Raw genomic sequence first — 19,972 nt, 5'->3', positions numbered from 1 at the left:
CAGTCTTTGGGGTTCCGAAGAGTCAGACACAACTGAGCAACTGATTATGCATGGCAAAAGTAATTCAAAATGGCATGTTGTGCCATGATGGAAGCCTCACTGCTACTCAAAGTAAGTTGCTCTGTTATAACACAGAGCATTTCTAAGAAGGCAGAGACCCTGAAGAGTTGCCACATTTGATGACACTTTACCTGGTGACAGCAGGTACTCATTAAACGCTACATAAAGGAAGCCAGTGAAACCTACTGACAAGGACCCTCCAGGACGGGGTCAGCCCCTCCCCCCGCACGATGACTGCACTCAGCCTTACAACCTGCCGAGTGTACGGTGGATTATCGTCCCTTTATTTTTTCATGACTCTAACTGGGTGCCAAAAAATAATTAATGTGCAAACTCTATGGCTGGAAAGGTTCCAAATGGGTAAGGAACAGATATAAAGTAAAAAGAAATGACAAGAGAAGGTGGCATGTGTTAGCATCTTATAAGAGGCAAAGGTGCAGTGGGAACAGAAAAGGTAGTGGGTGGACTTCCGGGTGGGGAAGAGGAGGCAGGTGAGGTAGACCAGCTCACTGCAGGCACAAGCACGGACCCACGCGTGAGCCCCAGTTCTCTTCTGTTGATATTTGCAGATGCAGTTCACATGCTTGAGTCCAGCCAGTCTTGCAACAATCTCACGTAGGACAAAGGTTTGGAGTAACATCTCCATCGTACTTCCTGGTGGCTCAAGACTTCCCCGGTGGCTCAGACGGTAAAGCATCTGCCTACAATGAGGGAGATTCGGGTTTGATCCCTGGGTCAGGAAGATCCTCTGGAGAAGGAAATGGCAACCCACTCCAGTACGCTTCCCTGGAAAATCCCATGGATGGAGGAACGTGGTGGGACTGAGCGACTTCACTTTCTTTCTCCACTGTACAGAGTCTGGGCATTAATAGACCCATCACCCAAATAATGTCTACTAATTATTTTTTACTATTATAATAGCCAAAGTTGTGTGTTTTTTTTAGTTAAAATATAGTTAATTTACAATGTTGTATTGGTTTCAAGTGTACAGCAAATACCTCAGATATATATAGTAAGTCCCCTACATACAAAGTTTCAAGCTGTGAACTTTCAAGATGCAAACGTGCGTCAAGGCCAGGCATGAGCAGCTCACCCTCCATCTCCTGCAGCTCTACCATCTCTCACCTCTTCCCCCTCCTCCGGTCAGTAACTCTTCTTGCCTGTTCACTCGATGCCAGCCCCTGTGTGCCAGCTGTTGTGCTGGACTACGGTACTTTCCAAAACACTGTGCTATAAGATAAAAAATGATTTTTTTGGTATTTTTTTAATGTATGATTTGTGTGAAAAGTATTATAAACCTATTACAGTACAGTATTACTGTATTCATATTAGTTGGGTACCTAGACTAACCTTGTTGGACTTAACGAACAAATTGGACTTACAGAGGCACTCCTGGAACAGAATCCGTTTGTATGTAGGGGACTTAGTGCATATACATACTGTTCTTTTTCAGATTCTTTTCCACTATAGGTGATTATAAGATAGTGAATATAGTCCCCTGTAGGCTTCCCTGATGGCTCAGATGGTAAAGCGTCTGCCCGCAATGCAGGAGACCCAGGTTCGATCCCTGGGTTGGGAAGATCCCCTGGAAAAGGAAAGGGCAAACCACTCCAATATTCTTGCCTGGAGAATCCCATGGACAGAGGACCCTGGTAGTCTATAGTCCATGGGGTCGCAAAGAGTCAACTGAGCAACTTCACTTTCTTTATAGTTCCCTGTGGCATACAGAAGGTCCTTGCTGTTAAAGTGTTTTTGTTTTTTTTTAAATAAAAATTCACCGGATTTCATAGTCTGTGGCGGGAAGAATCCTAAGAAGGCCCTCTGTAGTCCCTCCCCTATACCAGCCCCTCCCCCGACAGCAGCTCCCTTAATCAAGTCAGAAGCAACAAGACTCCCTTGTGGTCCTCAGGAGAGAACCTCTCTGGTTGGCTTTGGAGAAGTGGGCTGTCTGTGCTGTGAGAGGGCCCCAGGGCTGGGACCTGAGCTTGGCTTCCAGGAGCTGAGTTCTGGGGGCTCAGTCCTACCCTGCAGGGAACTGGATTCTGTCAACAAGCCGCATGAGTTTGCAGGGGACCCAGAGTTCCAGGAGGGAGCGCAGCCCAGCCAGAACTAACCTTCAGCCTTGCACAACCCTGTGCAGAGACCCCCAGCCAAGCCACATGGGACCTCTGACCAACAGAAACGGTGAGATACTAACGGATACAGTTCAAAGCCACGAGGTGTGTGGTCATCAGTTACACACCAGCAGGAAGTGTGCTACATGGAGAGCACGTCTGCTATGATTTGTAGCCACTTCTTTTTCTTTTTGCCTTTTGTTCACAGCTGATCATTTTTCTCTATTTACCTCTGCCTGAACTCTACACCCATGGGCTTCCCTGATGGCTCAGACAGTAAAGAATCTGCCTATAATACAGGAGACCTGGGTTCAGTCCCTGGGTTGGGATGATCCCCTGGCTAAGGGAATGGTAACCCACTCTGGTATTCTCACCTGTTAAATTCCATGGACAGAGGAGTCTGGTGGGGTATAGTCCATGGGGTTGCAAAGAGTCAGACATGAGTGAGCAACTAACACATTCAGTTTCCCATATTAATAGTAATATAGCCTCCAAATCACACCCACACAGAAAAGGAAAGGTGACCCAAGTCCAGCTCCTCCTCTAATTCATCCAGGCAATCCTCTGATGACTGCTGATCCTGGAGAAAGGAGAATTATCCGCCCCAGACATGGCAGCATTCTGCAGCAGACCCGGGCCCTGGCCAGCGCAGAAGGACGGTGGCCAGGCCTTCATGCCCGGCCCCGACCCTGAGGAAACCAGAATGTCTTTCAGAGTCTGGAGACACTCACTATCACAGCACCAGCCAGGGAGAGGCAGGCTTCTCTCAAAACACAGAGATGACAACAGGCCTGGCCTCACCCAGCCTACCCAACCCTTTCTCTTTTTTCTTCTTTTTAATTTATTTATATTAATTGGAGGCATACATGTGTCCTCTCCCTCCTGAACCCACCCCACCTTCCTCCCGACTCCATCCCTCCTGGTTGTTACCAAGTACTGGCTTTGGGTTCCCTGGGTCATACATCGAACTCCTTTTACCCCTTAAGCAGTACCTGCAGGCTTCTGGGGCGCAGTCATTTTTTCTTGTTCATCCTCATGCCTTTTGAGGGGAACATGAATAATGGCTCCAAACCCAAAAGACTTGGGAAAGGAAGCCTTTTCTGGGAGGAGTCAAAAGTTAAACAAGTTTGGATAGCCTAAAACCAAAGCCTCCTATTAGTACACAAGGAAACTAGAGATGGACGCATGGGGGGAAAGAATTAATTCCTACTTCACATTTTGTAGGGCTTCCCTGGTGGTTCATGAGGTGAAAGAAATCTGCCTGCAGTGCAGAAGACCTGGGTTCAACCCCTGGGTTGGGAGGATCCCCTGGAGAATAGAATGACAACCCACTCCAGTATTCCTGCCTGGAGAATCCCATGGACAGAGAGAGGAGCCTGGTGGGTTACAGTCCATGGGGTCACAAAGAGCCAGACAGGACTGAGTGACTAACCCTACTTTTCTTTCACATTTTATAGAAAAGTTAATTCTAGACGGATTACAGATCTAAATGGGAAAGGTAACCAACAGGTTATAGAAGATAATATTAGAAGAATATTCTAATTTGACATTATCCATAAGATAATCTTAGAAGAAAGACTCTAGAAGAATAATTTCATTACCTTGAAGTAGACAAAAAATTTCTTAAATAGGACACAAAAAGCATTAACCATAAAGAAATAGATGGGTATATTGGATTTCATTAAAATTAGGAAATTCTGTTCATCAGAAGACATCATTAAGAGACAGGAAAGACAAACCATAGGATTGGTTTTTCAACAAATATATTCAACATAGACTTGTCAAAATACATCATAGTCTTCTACAAATTAATAAGAAAAAGACCAAAAATTCAATTAAAGTTGGTCAAAGATTTCCAAAGACACTTCACTCCCGAAAAAATGCTCAAATGGCCAAAGAGGCATATGAAAGGGTTCTCAGGACCAGTGTTTGTTAGGAAAAATGCAAATTAAAACCACCATGGTTGAATAATACCACAATTTCAAAGAAAAAGACAGAAAATACCAAGTATTGGTAAGCATGTAGAGCAATCTGGTAGAACTGAAGAAGGTACTGCTACAGTGACTTTGGAAAGCTTTTTGACAGTATCTGCTGAGGTTGTCCTTGCTCAGTCATGTCCGACTCTTTGTGACTCCCTGGACTGAAGCCTGCCAGGCTCCTCTGTCCATGGGATTCTCCAGGCAAAAATACTGGAGTGGGTGGGTTGCCATTCCCTTCTCCAGGGGATCTTCCCAACAGAGGGATCAAACCTGTGTCTCCTGTGTCTCCTGCATGGGAGGTGGATTCTGAGTCACCTGGGAAGCCCCATCTACTGAGGTTAAACATGCATATACCCCATGACCCAGCAAGAGATAGGCATTCGCAGTAAGAGATCCATAGGAACTTGATTACAGCAGCATTATTTGTAATAACCTTAGCCTGAGAGCACCCCAACTCTCCATCACCGGTAGAATGGATAACAAACTGAAGTCTGTTCATACGATGTGAGACTACACAGTCATGGAAACAAACCTCATCTCCATGCAACAATGTGAGCAAAACTCACACACACAGTAGGTCAAAGCTACTATGCATCATTGTATAATTTCATCGTACATATAGTCTTCCTTTATAAAGGAAAAATTAACCTTCCGTGTTAGGTAGTACAAAGCAGACCCAGAGTAAGATTAGGAAGGGCTCAGGGATGCTTCTGGAATTCAGCTTTTCTTCTGCATCTTGATCTTTCTCAGCTTGTGTTTGCAAGCTGAGAAAATGAGCTGGGTGCTTAAGAGTTTCACAGTTTGGGGCATTTATTATACATTAAAGCAGGGGTACTTGTTAGCTCAGTTGGTAAAGAATCTGGCTGCAATGCAGGAGATCCCGGCTTGATTCCTGGGTCGGGAAGATCTGCTGGAGAAGGGAAAGGCTACCCACTCCAGTATTCTGGCCTGGAGAATCCCATGGACTGTAGTCCATGGAGTCACAAAGAGTCAGTCACAACTGAGTGAGTTTCACTCCACTCCAAGCACCCAGCCTCTGGGCTGTAACCCCTGATGATCTGGAGCAGATGCAATAATAATAGAAACAAAGTGCACAACAATTATACTGTGCTTGAATCATCCCCAAAGCACCCCTTCACAGCCTGCAGAAAAATTAGCTTCCACAAAACTGGTCCCTAATGCCAAAGAGGTTGGGGACTAATGCTTTAACGTACTTGTTACAGGTGTACAGTATAGTGATTCGCAATTTTTTAAAGCTATACTCCATTTACAGTTGTTATAAAATATTGGCTATATTCCCTGTGTTGTACAATATATCCTTGCAGCTTATTTTATGAGCAATAATTTGTCCGCCTTACTACCGTCCCCCTATCTTGACCCTCCCACCTTCCCTCCCCTACTGGTAACCACTAATTGCTCTCTACATCTCTGAGTCTGGAAGATGGATGGAGGAAGAAATGTGCATATGAAAATTCTTACCAGCCTCCTGCCTGATTTTTGAAAACCAAGATTATATTTCTATGAAGTCTGGCAGTGTGTTACGGCAAGTTAATAGATTAAGGAGATGTTTTCTCTGTTGCCAATCTTCATCTTACAGGGTTAGTCAGGGCCACTGGCAATTCAAGTCTTTAAGTAAATAAGCCTCATTAATGTATCACTTCTGTTTTATGAACAATGCAGCTGTTACTTGTAACTGGCTCTCTACCCGAGGTACCAAGAACTATTGTTTCATTATAAGCATTGTGAGCGTAAAATAGCACAAGAGGAGGGAACACATATGAGGGTCGAATGGAAACAAAACAGAAACGGGACAGACACGTGCTGGTTACTCAGAAGTGGCAACAAAATACAGGGGAGAGCCGTTTTTGAGGAAGGCTTCAGGCTGAATTTATCAATGGGCCTGTGGAAATCGCGTTCATTTTAAAAGACAGCAGGTGTTAAAACAATGAGAAGTGACCTCCTTTGCACCTGGGTTACAAAAGCTGCCCCAATGTGTGTGAGACAAAACAGGACAATGATAAATGAAAAAACATCCTGCTTCTGACTAGTTCCTTTTTATTTTCTTCTCACACTGGGCAGTTTTATTTATAGATAATAAAGGCAGCTTATAAGAAACACACACACAGTTACACTCATTTCCTGGTGGAAGTGATGTTTCTTTGACGTAAAATAGCTTTGGTGTTTGCAGATTCTGTTATCTTTGGAATCTCATCCAGAAAGTAACTTTCAGATTGCTCACATCCCTTTTAAATCAGTTTACTAACATATTCTCAACAACATTTATCAAATAAGACTTATTTCCAGTCCAAAACATCCTTTGATGTGTGATTTAATGGACTGGAGGGAAGCCAAGGTTCACAACCAAAATGTCTTCTGTTTGGGAATGTTGATTTCATCAGATGGATAAATTTGTAATTATCACTGTGGTGAAGATGGTATATCCACTGAACCTCTCATATGGAGCAATCTTTGCCACCCAAGATTTCTGTGAACCCCCAAATTAGGAATACTGCTAGCTGACTTAGGGAATTTGAGCAGAGACCTAGACTCTCCTAGGACCTTAAGGAACCAGCTGACACACACCACATCATGTGGTTCTAATTTGCACCAAGTGCTTTACCTACATTATTCACCTAATCTTCTGCATAATCCTTGGAGGTAAGTGGAACTGTCCCCCCTACAGATTATAACATTCGTAGACATTAGAGGATGTCAGAAAGAGTCAAGACAAGGAATATTAGAACACCAGCAGTCTATCAAAGCTTACTATTAAAGTAAGTATAATTATGAACTGATGAAACCCACGCTTAATTCATTTCCAGTTATGTAAGTAAACATAACAAGTTAGCATGTTATCAGTTTTCTTTTATACAGATATAACATCAGATGCAAAGCGTGTAATAGCAGCGAGTTTAACATCTGGTATTTTAAAACATCCCAGGTGGCACTAGTGGTAAAGAGCCCTCCTGCCAATACAGGAGACATAAGAGATATGGGTTTGACCCCTGGCTCAGGAAGATCCCCCAGAGAAGGGCATAGCAATCCACTCCAGAATTCTTGCCTGTAGAATCCCATGGACAGAGGAGCCTGGCAGGCTGTGGTCCACAGGGTCACCAGGAGTCAGACACGACTGAAGCAACTTAGCACACACTTATATGGAATGACATTTTAAAGTTAGAAACATAGAAAATGCTCCTTACGGCTGAGAGGCGAAGACCATCAAATTCCAACTGAACTTGAGACCTTTTCACTTCTATCCATCCTGTTTCCTCTGCCTGCTGCTATGCAGGCCCACATGAGGAACACGTGGGAGCTGAACCAAGGTCCATTCCACCTCAAAGCCCATCGAGCCAGGGGAGGGACCCCAGCCGTCACTCCCCAAACTCCATGGACAGCCTGCACACCAGCCGCCCTCGGGGCTAAGGGAACCCGCCTCTGAAGGCTGAGTCCTGTCCCATGCACTGCGTGAGGGGAGTGGGAAAAACTGTCAACAAGGCTCAAGTACTGAGTTTTCAGGAAAGCATCATGAACTAAACCTCCAGAATCTTAAGTACACAGGGCCGTAACATCCAGTTTTCCAGCTCAAGGCAATTCAGACATTGAAGGAGGAAGCCCACCTCAGGCTTTCAGGGATTTGGGATGGCGGGGGCGGGGGGAGGTCTGTTCTCACCGAGGTTCAGAAATGTCCCCCGGGCCACTTCAAGTCACCCTGGCAGATAATGGAAGGATTGGGACCAGGTGTCCGATGTTCCAGTTGCCTGCAATTCCATTCATAGTCATAAAGCACCCAGCTCCTATTTTCAAATGAACTACAAGCTTATAGTTTGCCTAATTACACTCTAACCTATTTTTGAGCATCAGTGGAGTTATCACATCATTAAAAGAGGGACTTCCAAGGTGGCCCAGTAAAGACTCCAAGCTTCTAATGCAGGGGACACAGGTTCAATCCCTGGCCAGGGAACTAGGATCCCATAGGCTGCGTGGTGCTGACAAAAAGTAAATTTACAAATAAATAAAGTATTAAAGGCGGAAAAGTGACATCCTGTGCCTTACAGACTAATAAGCATGATCTGTATGCTGGGGGCTTTGGGGGAAATCTGTAATTGTGCAAAGGATGGAAGAGACACAACGTGATGGGAAATCTGAATTGTGCAAAGGATGGAAGACATGCAACGTGACCCTGGGTCGCTCCCTGCTGAGAGGCACACAGGTGTGCTGGGCCCGAGATGGATGTGCAGTCTTCCTGGTACACCTGGGGTGCTGTGGATTACGGGGAGACTTACCCAAATTGCGTGTGCTGCCAACTCCACTGACCCTTCCCAGGCCAGATTCCGTCATATACATGGCACACAACTTGCCATTTAAACCAGTTTTAAGTATACAGTTTGGTGGCACTAACTGCACTCACAACGTTCCACAAACGTCAGCACTATTTCCAAAGTCATCCATCACCCAGACAGAAACCCTGTACTCGCTCAGCGACAACTCTCCACCCCCCCCCTCCAGCCCCTGGGAACTGCTAAACTAGTTTTTGTCTCTATAAATGTGCCTATTCTAGATATTTCACATTAAACAAACTCATACAATATCTGTCCTTTTGTATCTGGCTTATTTCAAGGTTCATCCATATTAAGACCCACATCGGAAGGTTAGTCTTTTTATGGCTGAATGCTGTCCCCCTGTATTTATACCTCATCCCATTTAGCTTCTCATCTGTTTTAGCCTCTCATCTGTACTTCTTGACTTTTCACTGGTCTCGCTGCCCCATGATCACGTCCACCCTCTGCCCAAGTGGACCTCCCTGGTCCATAGCGTTTAGTCCAAACTTCTCTGGCAGCTACTGAGCACTGACACCATCTGGCCTCACGCTAGGATGCCAAGCTTGTTCCCAGATCAGATCAAAATGGAGACCATCAGATAAACAGTTCCCCACACTTCTGCTTTTAAGCCTTTGCCCATGTTGTTTATTTTGCCTGGAATGTTCTCATTCTGTTTCCTCAGGTCAAAGCCAGTTGAAATTCCACCTGCTGCATCACTCCTCCTTCCCCAAGGGCACGGTGATCCCTCTCTCTTCTAACCTCCCAGGTGACTTGGCACCATGGCATTTAATCACCTGAGACCTGTCTCTCCTCTCCCCTCCTATCCTCTGGGAAGGCAGAATTCCCCAGTCATCATTGTCAACTGCACAGCATTGAGTGCTGGGCTCTGTGTAGAAGGGGTATCAATAAACAGCTGCCCAGTGATGTCACACATATCAGAGAGTGATGACTTTTGCCAGAGAGCTGGCGGTCAGATTATGAAGCCGTGCAAAAAGGCATTTTCATTCTAAATGAAATGTGTTAGTCGCTCAGTCTTGTCTGACTCCTTGCGACCCCATGGACTGTAGCCCGCCAAGCTCCTCTGTCCATGGAATTCTCCAGGCAAGAATACTAGAGTGGATTTCCATTGCCTTCTCTGGGGGATCTTCCCAACCCAGGGATCAAACCCAGGTCTCCTGCACTGCAGGCAGATTCTTTACCGTCTGAGCCTCTGGGGTCGATTTAGAGGAAATTACAGAAAGGTGAGTCAGAATAATGATTAGGGTGCCAGATGTCCAGGGAAGCAGAGTGTATGGCCGCTAAACAAAATGAACTTGGTATTTTCCTGCCAGAAGAGAGACTCTAACAGGAAAGGACTCTGGGATGGACTAGGGAGGACAGAGGAGTCAGGGAGGGTGGAGCTGCTCTGGGCTGTTTTAACTCTGGTGCAGACTTCTCAGGAGACTCACGTGTGAGGAGCCAGGTCCCTGGGCTGGCTGAATCACCATGCTGCCCTGGAAAGCAGGGTTCAGTGCAGAGGCTCTCAGGGACTGGGGTTTCAGAAAAGAAAAGCAGGTTAGGTTCTGGTCTAGTGAACTTCATAGTGGATCCAGAACAGATCATTAAAGAAATTTGTGTTTGAGTCAGTTCTAATGAGGTGGATGAACCTACAGCCTATTATACCGAGCAAGGTAAGTCAGAAAGAGAAATATAAATATAATATACTGACGCATATATATGGAATCTAGAAAGGTGGTACTGATGACTTTATTTTCAGGGCCGCAATGGAGAAACAGACATAGAGAATAGACATATGGACATGGGGAGAGGGGAGGAGATGGTGAGATGTATGAAGAGAGTAACATGGAAACTTACATTACCATATGTAAAAGAGATAGCCAATGGGAATTTGCTGTATGACTCAGGGAACTCAAACAGGGGCTCTGTGACAATCTAGAAGGGTGGGATGGGAAGGGAGATGGGAGAGAGGTTTGGGAGGGAGGAGACGTGAGGATACCTATGGCTGATTCTTGCTGATGTATGACAGAAGACCGCAAAGTTCTATTAAGCAAATACCCTTCAATTAAAAAAAAATAAAGTGGGGGGAAAAAACCAATTTGTGGGTTCTTAGAAAAAGGAAGCAGGGACATGTGCATTCTCTACAGCAAAGCAGGCAAGATGATCTAAATCTTCAGTTTCCATAGTGACCAGCCTAGTGGACAAGGACAAAGCTGGAGAGGGAGAGAGAGAGCTCTAAACTGGTGACAAACTCGGTTGCATCTCTGTCTCATGGACTTGTTGAGGACCAAGAGATGATATGAGGGCAGGGGAGGTGGATAATGCGTCAGACGGATGCTAACTTAGACACACTGCTAGTGCTGTGCTGTCAGGCTCTCCAGCTCTCACAGAGAGCATGTTCATCGATGGTCTGCATCAGATCTGAGGAAAGACAAGGACCTGGGTGGGATGGTGAGCACACTGAACGACAGAAGGGGCTCAGCAGGAGAACCCTGGGGCCACTTAGAGGGTTGCTTGACTGTGGCTGCCCAACAACAGATGGAGGGGCTGAAGGCCAATGTGGGGCCCCTGTGGCTGCCTGATGGAGCACCTACCAGCCCGCACCTGGAAGGTTCTGCTCCATTGGCCTATGTCTAAAGGACACTGACAGTGAACAGAGATACAGAGCGCGTGATGACAAGGGAACTGGTGTTGAAGAACTGGATCGGGCTGCTGCAGTGCATGGGGTCGCAAAGAGTGACTGAACTGAACTGAACTGAACCCTGTAATTGAGAAGACTTGTGGGGAGCAGACATTTTAATGGGCTTAAACATTTAAAAGTCTGCTCCTTTAAGAAGAGGGCTGTTCTGTTTTGCCCTAGAGATTTGATGGAAAAGCTAAGACTAACAGTGCGAGTTGTCCCAAGGCAAGTGGACTTCCTAAAGAGGCCAGAAGGTCCCTCTCTCTGTCAGAGTGTGGGCAAGAAGGAATGCTCAAGAAACAGAAATGTCCTGAGGGCCCGAAGTATCTGAGACAGAAGTAAATCAGACAAGCGCTGATGGCTCTTCTGGGCCTGTCATTCCTCCAGGAATGTCCCCAGGATAATGAAGTCTGAGATTATCATTCCCCTGGGTTACTAGAGCCTCTGCTCCTGGAAGGCAGGATTCATTCATATCAGACCGATCTCTTCCTGTTGCACAGTGAGAACCATTGTGCTTGGAATAGAATTGCTGTTCAGTTGCCCAGTCGTGTCCAATTCTTTGCAACCCCATGGACTGCAGTGCACCAGGCTTCCCAGTACTTCATTGTCTCCTGCAGCTTGCTCAAACTCATGTCCATCGAGTCAGGGATGCCATCCATCCATCTCATCCTCTGTCATCCCCTCATCCTCCTGCCTTCAATCTTGCCCAGCATCAGGGTCTTTTCTAATAAGTCAACTCTTCACAGCAGGTAACCAAAGTATTGGAGCTTCAGCTTCAGCATCAGCGTAAGTCCTTCCAATGAATATTCAGAATTGATTTCCTTTAGGGTTATCTGATGCGATCTCCTTGCAGTTCAAGGGACTCTCAAGAGTCTTCTCCAACACCACAGTTCAAAAACATCAATTCTTTGGCACTCAGCCTTCTTTATGGTCTCTCACATCCATACATGATTACTGAAAAACCACAGCTTTGACTAGATGGACCTATGTCAGCAAAGTAATGTCCCTGCTTTTTAATATGCTGTCTAGGTTGGTCATGGCTTTTCTTCCAAGGAGCAAGCGTCTTTTAATCTCATGACTGCAGTCACCATCCACACTGATTTTGGAGCCCAAGAAAATAAATACAGAATAGAACAGAAAGGGCATCAGGCAATGTTTGTGCAAATGACTTCATATATATCCAGAGGACCGAGAAGATGAATTTGCTCAGAGACCTGGTGGTATGATTAGGAAGCTGCATAAATAAATACTGAGGACAAAGTCACCTTTTCTAGAGTATCCACATGATTAAGTAGCAACTTTTTTCCTTAAAAGAAAATGGTTTGGGAAATACTGTCTTTAGTAACATTTGTCTCATAGGAAACCAAAGTTTTAAACAAATATCCAATAAGATAAGTGTTGCTACCAACAAAAAGGTAATAGTTAGGGGTGTGGTCTTTACAGGGAGACTACCAGGTGTTCCAAATAGCAACTCTACCATCAACTGGAGGGTGGCCTTGGATATAGAAATAATCTCTCTCAGTCTCTACCTGGAAATTTCCACATGTGTAAAATGGGGATGAAAATATTACTCGACTCATAAAGTTAGCAGGAAGATTTAAGGAAGCCTAAACAGTCCCTGGCATAGAAAGCAAAGCTCGTGGAATGTACTCAGAGAACAATTATGTTTGTTTGGGAGAACTTGTGGAGTTTGGGAGAACTTGTCTCTCTTGTACTGAGTGCCTGCTCTTCTATTTCACAAGGCTTGTATCTTTCGATTGCTGGATTTCGTCAAGTGCTTTATTTTCTAGAAAATCTCATGGGCTGTGGTGCATATGGAATGTTGCCTACACAACAGCCTACACTTCTTGATACAGTTCTTTTACTATCTACCCCTCTCTTAACACAGGTAAATGCTGCTTACTCTACAACAATAATGGAGGTCACAGTTCTCAGCTGGTCCTTTTCTATCTTAAGATGTTGCAGAGTGAGGCTGTAACACCTAGAGCCACTGCAGAGGAAAGTCACCCAGCATCCTAAGGATGACTGACTGCTCCAAAAGATGGAAAGACCATCAAAGACTGGTGATGTCCTTGAGCCACTGAATAGTCAGCTCCCAAACATCCTCAGCTCTATCCTTGTTGTTAAGGAAGATTATAAATTCTCCTATTGTTTAAGCCTTTGGACATTAACCCAGTGGTTTTCTATTACCTGCATTTGAAAACATGCCAGTTTACACAATGCTGTGTTTCTTGAGAGCTTTCATATTTTCAAATATTAACTACAACCAGTAGAAATATCCTGGTTCACATTTTTCCCCAGGAACTTTAGAAATATCACTACCTCTTCATCTGAAATTGAAAGCTACTATGGAGAAATTCGAGACCAGCCAGATCCCTGTACCACTTCTCCTTGAAGTTCAATAACATACCCAGGATATCTTAAATGTTGGTTGTTCTATGTCAATTTTTCCTGGAACACAGTGAGAACTTTTGATCTGCAGACTTCATTCTTTTGTTTCAGAAATGTTTCTTTATACCTTTCAGCTGCATTAGTTCTGAATATGTTCCAGTAGGTATTGCAGGTTATAAAGCTTGCAAATAAATCTCAACAGATATGAAAGGTGATGACAGAACAAGGAACCCAAACACTCACGGTGAGCTGCTAAAAACTAACATCCACAAGGCATCTTACACTTACAACGCACTGTCGCCTTATTCCATTTTCATTAAGCCCAAGAAAGGTAGCATCTGCATCTACTCTGCACCCCTAGAACTTAAGTCTGCGCTTGGTCCAGAGCAGATACCCAGTAAGGTTTCGAAAGAATGCAAGATTGCTACACCACTTTACAGATGGGAAGACTGCAGCTACAATCATTAAGGACGTGGTCCAAGGCTACATATCTCAAAGTGGGTATGAAAATGGGCAAAAGAGAAGGCTGGATGCTGGCGTGGAGAACAAAGAACGGGTCTATGGGACGTAGGGCCAGTTCAGGGGAAGGCCGGGCGGGTCCTCGGAGAAGCAAATTCCTCGTGGTGGTTCCTGAGAGCTGGTGACGCCCACCAGCGCATCCACCAATGGCGCAGTAGCGTCCGCCCCGCGCTGTTGCCAAGGAAACAGCAGGCGGCGCCGCGCAGGAGCGTAGGGGGCGGAGAGCACGCCGGCAGAGCGGACCGCCCCCCGCGTACTGCGCAGGCGTAGCGTCTCCGTTGCTAGGTTCCGCCTCGCGCATCTCGCTGGGTGGCCAGAGTCAAGTTCCCGAGCCTCGTAAAGGAAGGCTCTGGAATCCCCCGTCTTGGAGACTGTAGGCATTCCCTTCCTACTGCCTTTCCCTTCCCGAAATCAGAGGATAGCCCCATTCCCAGTCTCTCCCTCGGAAGCACCTTCCCCCTGCCCCTCTGGTGGTGCCCCGACCCTGCAGCCAGCCGCGCGTCAGAGGACGACAGAAGAGCTTCCCGGCAGGCGAGGCAAAGAGAGAAAGTAGCCAACATGTCGAACGCGTAAGTGAGGGGCTGCCGGGCCGCAGCCGTGAAGTGGGCTTCTTCAGGCAAAAAGATGGCTTGCTCTGCTTCTTTTCCTTTTGTTTTCTCCTACACCCCTTCTTTTTGCAGTTTTAGCAAGTAAAGATACACCTCAGCACAGGCTGTCAGCTTCTGTGGACAGGGCATGCCCTTCCCTTATATGCTCCGACTCCCCTCGCGCTCCCCCCGGCCCCCATAGAGAAGAGCTCCTCCAGACGCAGTGCTTACTCTACTCCCACTGAGCCCTTGTGGTCTTATTTCTGAGGAAGCAGTGCTTGCCTTCGGTTTATCATCCGCTTTTTTCTTAATCTTTCCCGGCAGTGTTCATTGCTTTGTGAGAACACCCTGGCCCCTATATTTAAGTTAAAAGATCTTGAAGAAGCTTTATTGTACCACTCCGCTTTCCTGTACGAAACCCCAGTCAGGAGGCAGTGGCATCAGAGTGTTCACCCAGCGATGTGCCAGTTACAGAGCAGTAGCCCAGCAGTTATCGCATAATGGTCATCTCAAACACCTGTTACAGTGCTGACTCTGCAGGCACCCGAAATATAATAACTCATGACTCCCCTGCAACGTCGGAGCTGTTAGTATTATTATTTCCATTTTACAGTTGAGGAATCAGGCACATACAGGCTAAGGAGTTCATATACAGCAGGAACATGAAGCCAAAAGCACTGCAGCTCCTGCCTGATTTCTAGCTTCAGTAACTCTGTTTTCCAGGTCAGAAAAGAAAAGCAGTGAGGCTGAGGCTGAGGGCTTGCGGAGTTTTGCAGGTGGGGAGATCTGCAGTTTGTTTTCGGAGATGTGGAGTTTGAGATGCCAATTGGGCATCCAGTGGACATAAGTAGGCAGCTGACTTGAGTTCAGACAAGAGGTCTGTGTATGAAATATAAATTCTACAGCTGTTGGCATAGACAATTTTTATGAAACAGGAGATGAGTGTAGACAGAAGAGAGAGCAGGTTCAAGGACTCAGACTTGGCCGTCCAGTGGCAAGAGATGGAGGAGGAGAAACCAGCAGAGGAATTATAGGCATGATTGTTGAGGAAGAAACACAACTGTGGAGCCCTGGAAGCCGGAAGGAAAATAAATGTGAAGTTTCTTGGAAGAGGGAGTAGCAGACTCTGTCAGAGGCTGCCGAGACAGGCCAGAAGAAAGCTGAGAACTGGCCGGGGGTTAGCAGTGGGGAGTCCCGTGGTGGCCTTGATCTTCATGGGGGAGATAGATAGAAAGATGGACTCAAGTGAATGTAGGAGAGAGGAAGAGGGGTGAAACTGTAGACGGTGCAAGGCTGGGTTTTTAAAGGCGTTTTGCCGCAGCTGGTGGCAGGGGAAATGGGGTCTGGAGACAGATTTAAAGATAGGAAACAATAGCCTGTTTGTTTGTTAAAGGGAATGGCCAGCATAAAGGAAGTGGAGTGAAATGAGAGGAGGGAGGAGAAGTGGGGTGACGTCCTTGCTAGCAAGGGCACGGGCCCCAGCATGCAGAGAGAGGAGCTGAGGTCCTTTATTGCAGGAAGATGAGAAGGCAGAAAGCTGAGTGCTGAAGAATTGATGCTTTTGGTGTTGGAGAAGACTCTTGAGAGTCCCTTGGACTGCAAAGAGATCCAACCAGTCCATCCTAAAGGAAATCAGTCTTGAATATTCATTGGAAGGACTGCTGCTGAAGCTGAAACTCCAGTCCTTTGGCCACATGAGGGGAAGAACTGACTCATTAGAAAAGACCCTGATGCTGGGAAATGCAGTCCGTGGGGTCACAAAGAGTCGGACATGACTGAGGGACTGAACTGAACTGAACTGAGAAGGCAGGGTAGACGCTGTTGGTAAAGATTCCGTTTGGAGGGTAGGTGTCCTGGTGGAGTGTGGAAAGATGATGCAGATGGTAGATGGTGACATTGAAGGGCTGTGGGCAATACCATTAGATGAAACGAGTTTCAGATTAGAGAGTGTAAGAAGGAGTGAAGGAGAACGGTCTGAAAATTGAGTGAGGAGCAAGGACTTGGCCCTGTTCCCTGCCATGGTCAGAGGGCGCTGAGACATAGGAGGGTCACAGGAAAAGCTGTGTCCTTTAGGGAAGACCAAGCCTCCCTTGCCCTGGAGAAGAAGGGAATGGCTACCCACTCCAGTATTCTTGCTGGAAGAATTCCGTGGACAGGGGAGCCTGGCGGACTACAGTCCATGGGGTGGCAAAGAGTCAGACATGACTGAGTGACTTAAGACTTTCACTTTCTTTCACTTTAGGCCTCCCTTCGAGCAAGAAGGCTAAGGAATATTCCAGAACGAGTACAAACAGATAGGAAAGTTGGAAAAATTTAAAAGCTTATCATGTATAAAATAACTTGAAAATCCCCATTTTGCAAGATGTAGATTTTTCCACCCAAGCACGTGGTGTGTCTGAATAGTCGAGTCTTTTTCTTCCCTTCCCCCAACCCAGGCACCTCACGATCCCCCAGTCATAGGAAAACTGCCAAGCTGTAGAAATAACAATCTGGTCTCTTTCAGCCGTCATATTCAGTCTTTTGCACCCACAGTCCTTCTGACTTCAGCATCTGTAACGTTTCTAGGTCATATGCCGAAGTCTGAAACCAATCAAGTACTTAAAAAAAAAATTCTAAGTGGTCCCATGAATAAAATACTGCCTTCTCTTTACAAGGCGCATTTAAGATTTCAAGAACACTTTCACATCTGTTCTCCCACTCCTCGGTAATCCTGTGGGGTGTCCAGGGCAGGTGTCATTATCCAGATTTGCCACTTGAGGAAGTGAATACACGAGGTTAAGTGACCCGCCTGAGACCAACTACCTCGGGAGACGGGTTCTGCTTTTAAACTCCAGGCACTCACACGTTTAACAACTGCCGTGCCACACCCCAGAGAAATAAGAACACAGGTCCACACAACAGCTTGTACAGGGATGCTCAGAGCAGCATTGCTCCCCAGACCCAAACAGCAGAAAGTCCCTGAACTAATGAGCAGATAAACAGAATGTGGGATATACTGGCAATGGAACATCATTGGTCAATAAACTGAAATGAGGTAACAATTCACAGTGGGCCCTGGAAACACTATGCTGAGTGGGAGGAGTTAATCACCCAGGGACACCTGTTATGTGATTCCACTTAGGTGAAACGTCCAGAATAGGCAGGAAAATAGAGGCAGATTAGATGAGTGGTTGCCAGGGGCCTGGGAGGATGAGGGATAATGGCAAATAGGAAGTGACTGCTCACAGGCACGGGCGTTTCTGTTTGGAGTGACGAAAATGTTCTGGAATCAGAGAAAGGTGGTGAAGGGTGCACAGCTCTGGGCATGAAAGCCACTGATTTCTGCACTTTCAGAGGGTGAATTTGTGGTATGTGACTTACATCTCAGTAACGGGCTCAGTAGTTAAAACATCATCTTGCCCCCTTCCTTGTCTCAGGTCATCTTCCCGGGCGCTGGCTCAGTGGAAGGATGCTGGGACTTTGAGCTCAAGGCAGGGTGGGGGTCAGGCTGGACTGGGGCTGCAAGGGAGTTGGAGGCTACACAGGGTGGGGGTCCAGGGAGTGGTAGGGTTGTAGCCAGCAGGGAAGGGGCAGCAGGGAAACTGGAACACAGAAGCCAGTCTCTGCGGGAAACAGTAAGGATGTAGGGTTGCATGCTCTCACAGCTACTGATACTTAACATTTCCCTATCAATTGACAACCTTGCCTGGTCTCTCCAACAATGGTTCCCTGAAAAACAGCAGGTGAGAAAGAAAGAGGGTGCAGCCCAAATGCCAGGACTTGGAAGGATCAATCCACTAGGAAGGTTTTTGGTCAGAAGTTCCAGATAGGAGTCAGCTCTGCTCTGGCCCTGGGAGGAGTCCCTCCTCTGTGACCCTGGGTAATGCCAAAGATCTCTTCAAGAAAATTAGAGATACCAAAGGAACATTTCATGCAAAGATGGGCACAATAAAGGACAGAAACAATAAGGCCCTAACAGAAGCCAAAGATATTAAGAAAAGTGGCAAAGATACACAGAACTATACAAAAAATATCTTAATGACCCAGATAACCACGACGGTGTGGTCACTCACCTAAGCCAGACATCCTGGAGTGTGAAGTTAAGTGGGCCTTAGGAAGCATTACTACAAACAAAGCTAGTGGAGGTGATGGAATTCCAGCTGAGCTATTTCAAATCCTAAAAGATGATGCTGTGAAAGTGCTGCACTCAATATGCCAGCAAATTTGGAAAACTCGGCAGTGGCCATAGAACTGGAAAAGGTCAGTTTTCATTCCAATCCCAAAGAATGTTTCAGCTACTGTACAGTTGCCTCATTTCACATGCTAGCAAAGTTATGCTCAGAATCCTTCAAGCTAGGCTTCAGCAGTATGTGAACCAAGAACTTCCAGATGTACAAGCTGGATTTAGAAAAGGCGGAGTAACTAGAGATCAAATTGCCAACATCTGTTGGATCATAGAGAAAGCAAAAGAATTCCAGAAAAACATCTACTTCTGCTTCATTGACTATGCTACAGCTTGTGACTATGTGGATCACAACAAACTGGAAAATTTTTAAAGAGATGGAAATACTAGACCACCTTATCTGTCTTCTGAGAAACCTGCATGCAGATCAAGAAGCAACAGTTAGAACTGGGCACGGAACAACAAACTGCTTCCAAATTGGGAAAGGAGTACGACAAGTCTGTATATCACTTCATTGCAAATAGAAGGGGAAAAAGTGGAAACAGTGACCAGTTTTATTTTGGGGGGCTCCAAAATCACTGCAGGCAGTGACTGCAGCCACGAAATTAGAAGACGCTTGCTCCTTGGAAGAAAAGCTATGATAAACCTAGACAGCGTATTAAAAAGCAGAGAAATCACTTTGCTGACAAAGGTCCATCTAGTCAGAGCTGTGGTTTTTTCCAGCAGTCATGTATGGATGTGAGAGCTGGACCATAAAGAAGTCTGAGCAGCAAAGAATTGACGCTTTTGAACTGTGGTGCTGGAGAAGACTCGAGAGTCCCTTGGACAGCAAGGAGATCAAACCAGTCAATCCTAAAGGGAATCAGTCCTGAATATTCATTGGAAGGGCTGATGCTGAAGCTGAAGTCCCCATACTTTGGCCACCTGATGCAAACAGCCAACTGATTGGAAAAGACCCTGGTGCTGGGAAAGACTGAGGGCAGGAGGAGAAGGGGACAACAGAGGATGAGATGGTTAGATAGCATCACTGACTCAGTGGACATGAATTTGAGCCAAGTCAGGGAGTAGTGGAGAACAGAGGAGCCTGGTGTGCTGCAGTCCATGAGGTCACAAAGAGTCAGACATGACTTAGTTACTGAACAACAACAAGCCAATGAGTGCATT

At 46.0% G+C, this 19,972-nt stretch overlaps 1 protein-coding gene, 1 long non-coding RNA gene and 1 other non-coding gene across 5 annotated transcripts in view; 2 read left to right on the top strand and 1 right to left on the bottom strand.

Moving 5' to 3' along the window:
- Positions 1-462: 462 nt before the first annotated feature.
- Positions 463-19,867, bottom strand: LOC145506442 (uncharacterized). The gene is made up of 4 exons (XR_014053929.1): positions 18,007-19,867; positions 9,921-10,001; positions 1,186-1,290; positions 463-761 (listed from the first exon to the last, which is right to left on the bottom strand). It is a non-coding gene; the product is annotated as an uncharacterized LOC145506442 (long non-coding RNA).
- Positions 1,568-1,639, top strand: TRNAC-GCA (transfer RNA cysteine (anticodon GCA)). Its single transcript has one exon. It is a non-coding gene; the product is annotated as a tRNA-Cys (tRNA).
- DRC11 (dynein regulatory complex subunit 11) overlaps positions 14,375-19,972 on the top strand; it is a 179,043-nt gene continuing 173,445 nt past the window's right edge. For 2 of the 3 annotated variants that reach the window (XM_081491109.1, XM_081491108.1), the window contains exon 1: positions 14,375-14,628. In XM_081491109.1, the coding sequence (XP_081347235.1) occupies positions 14,618-14,628 (11 nt within the window). In that variant the 5' untranslated portion in view covers positions 14,375-14,617. Of the gene's footprint in view, positions 14,629-17,755; positions 17,994-19,972 lie in introns of those variants that run through there. The other variant, XM_081491110.1, reaches the window with a different exon arrangement.

This window comes from Giraffa tippelskirchi, chromosome 5 (genome assembly GCF_054371585.1).
Source record: "Giraffa tippelskirchi isolate mGirTip1 chromosome 5, T2T-mGirTip1v1.2.pri, whole genome shotgun sequence".
NCBI classification, from domain to species: domain Eukaryota; kingdom Metazoa; phylum Chordata; class Mammalia; order Artiodactyla; family Giraffidae; genus Giraffa; species Giraffa tippelskirchi.
Note: the sequence above shows the minus strand (reverse complement) of the source record. Positions and strands in the feature narration are given on the sequence as shown.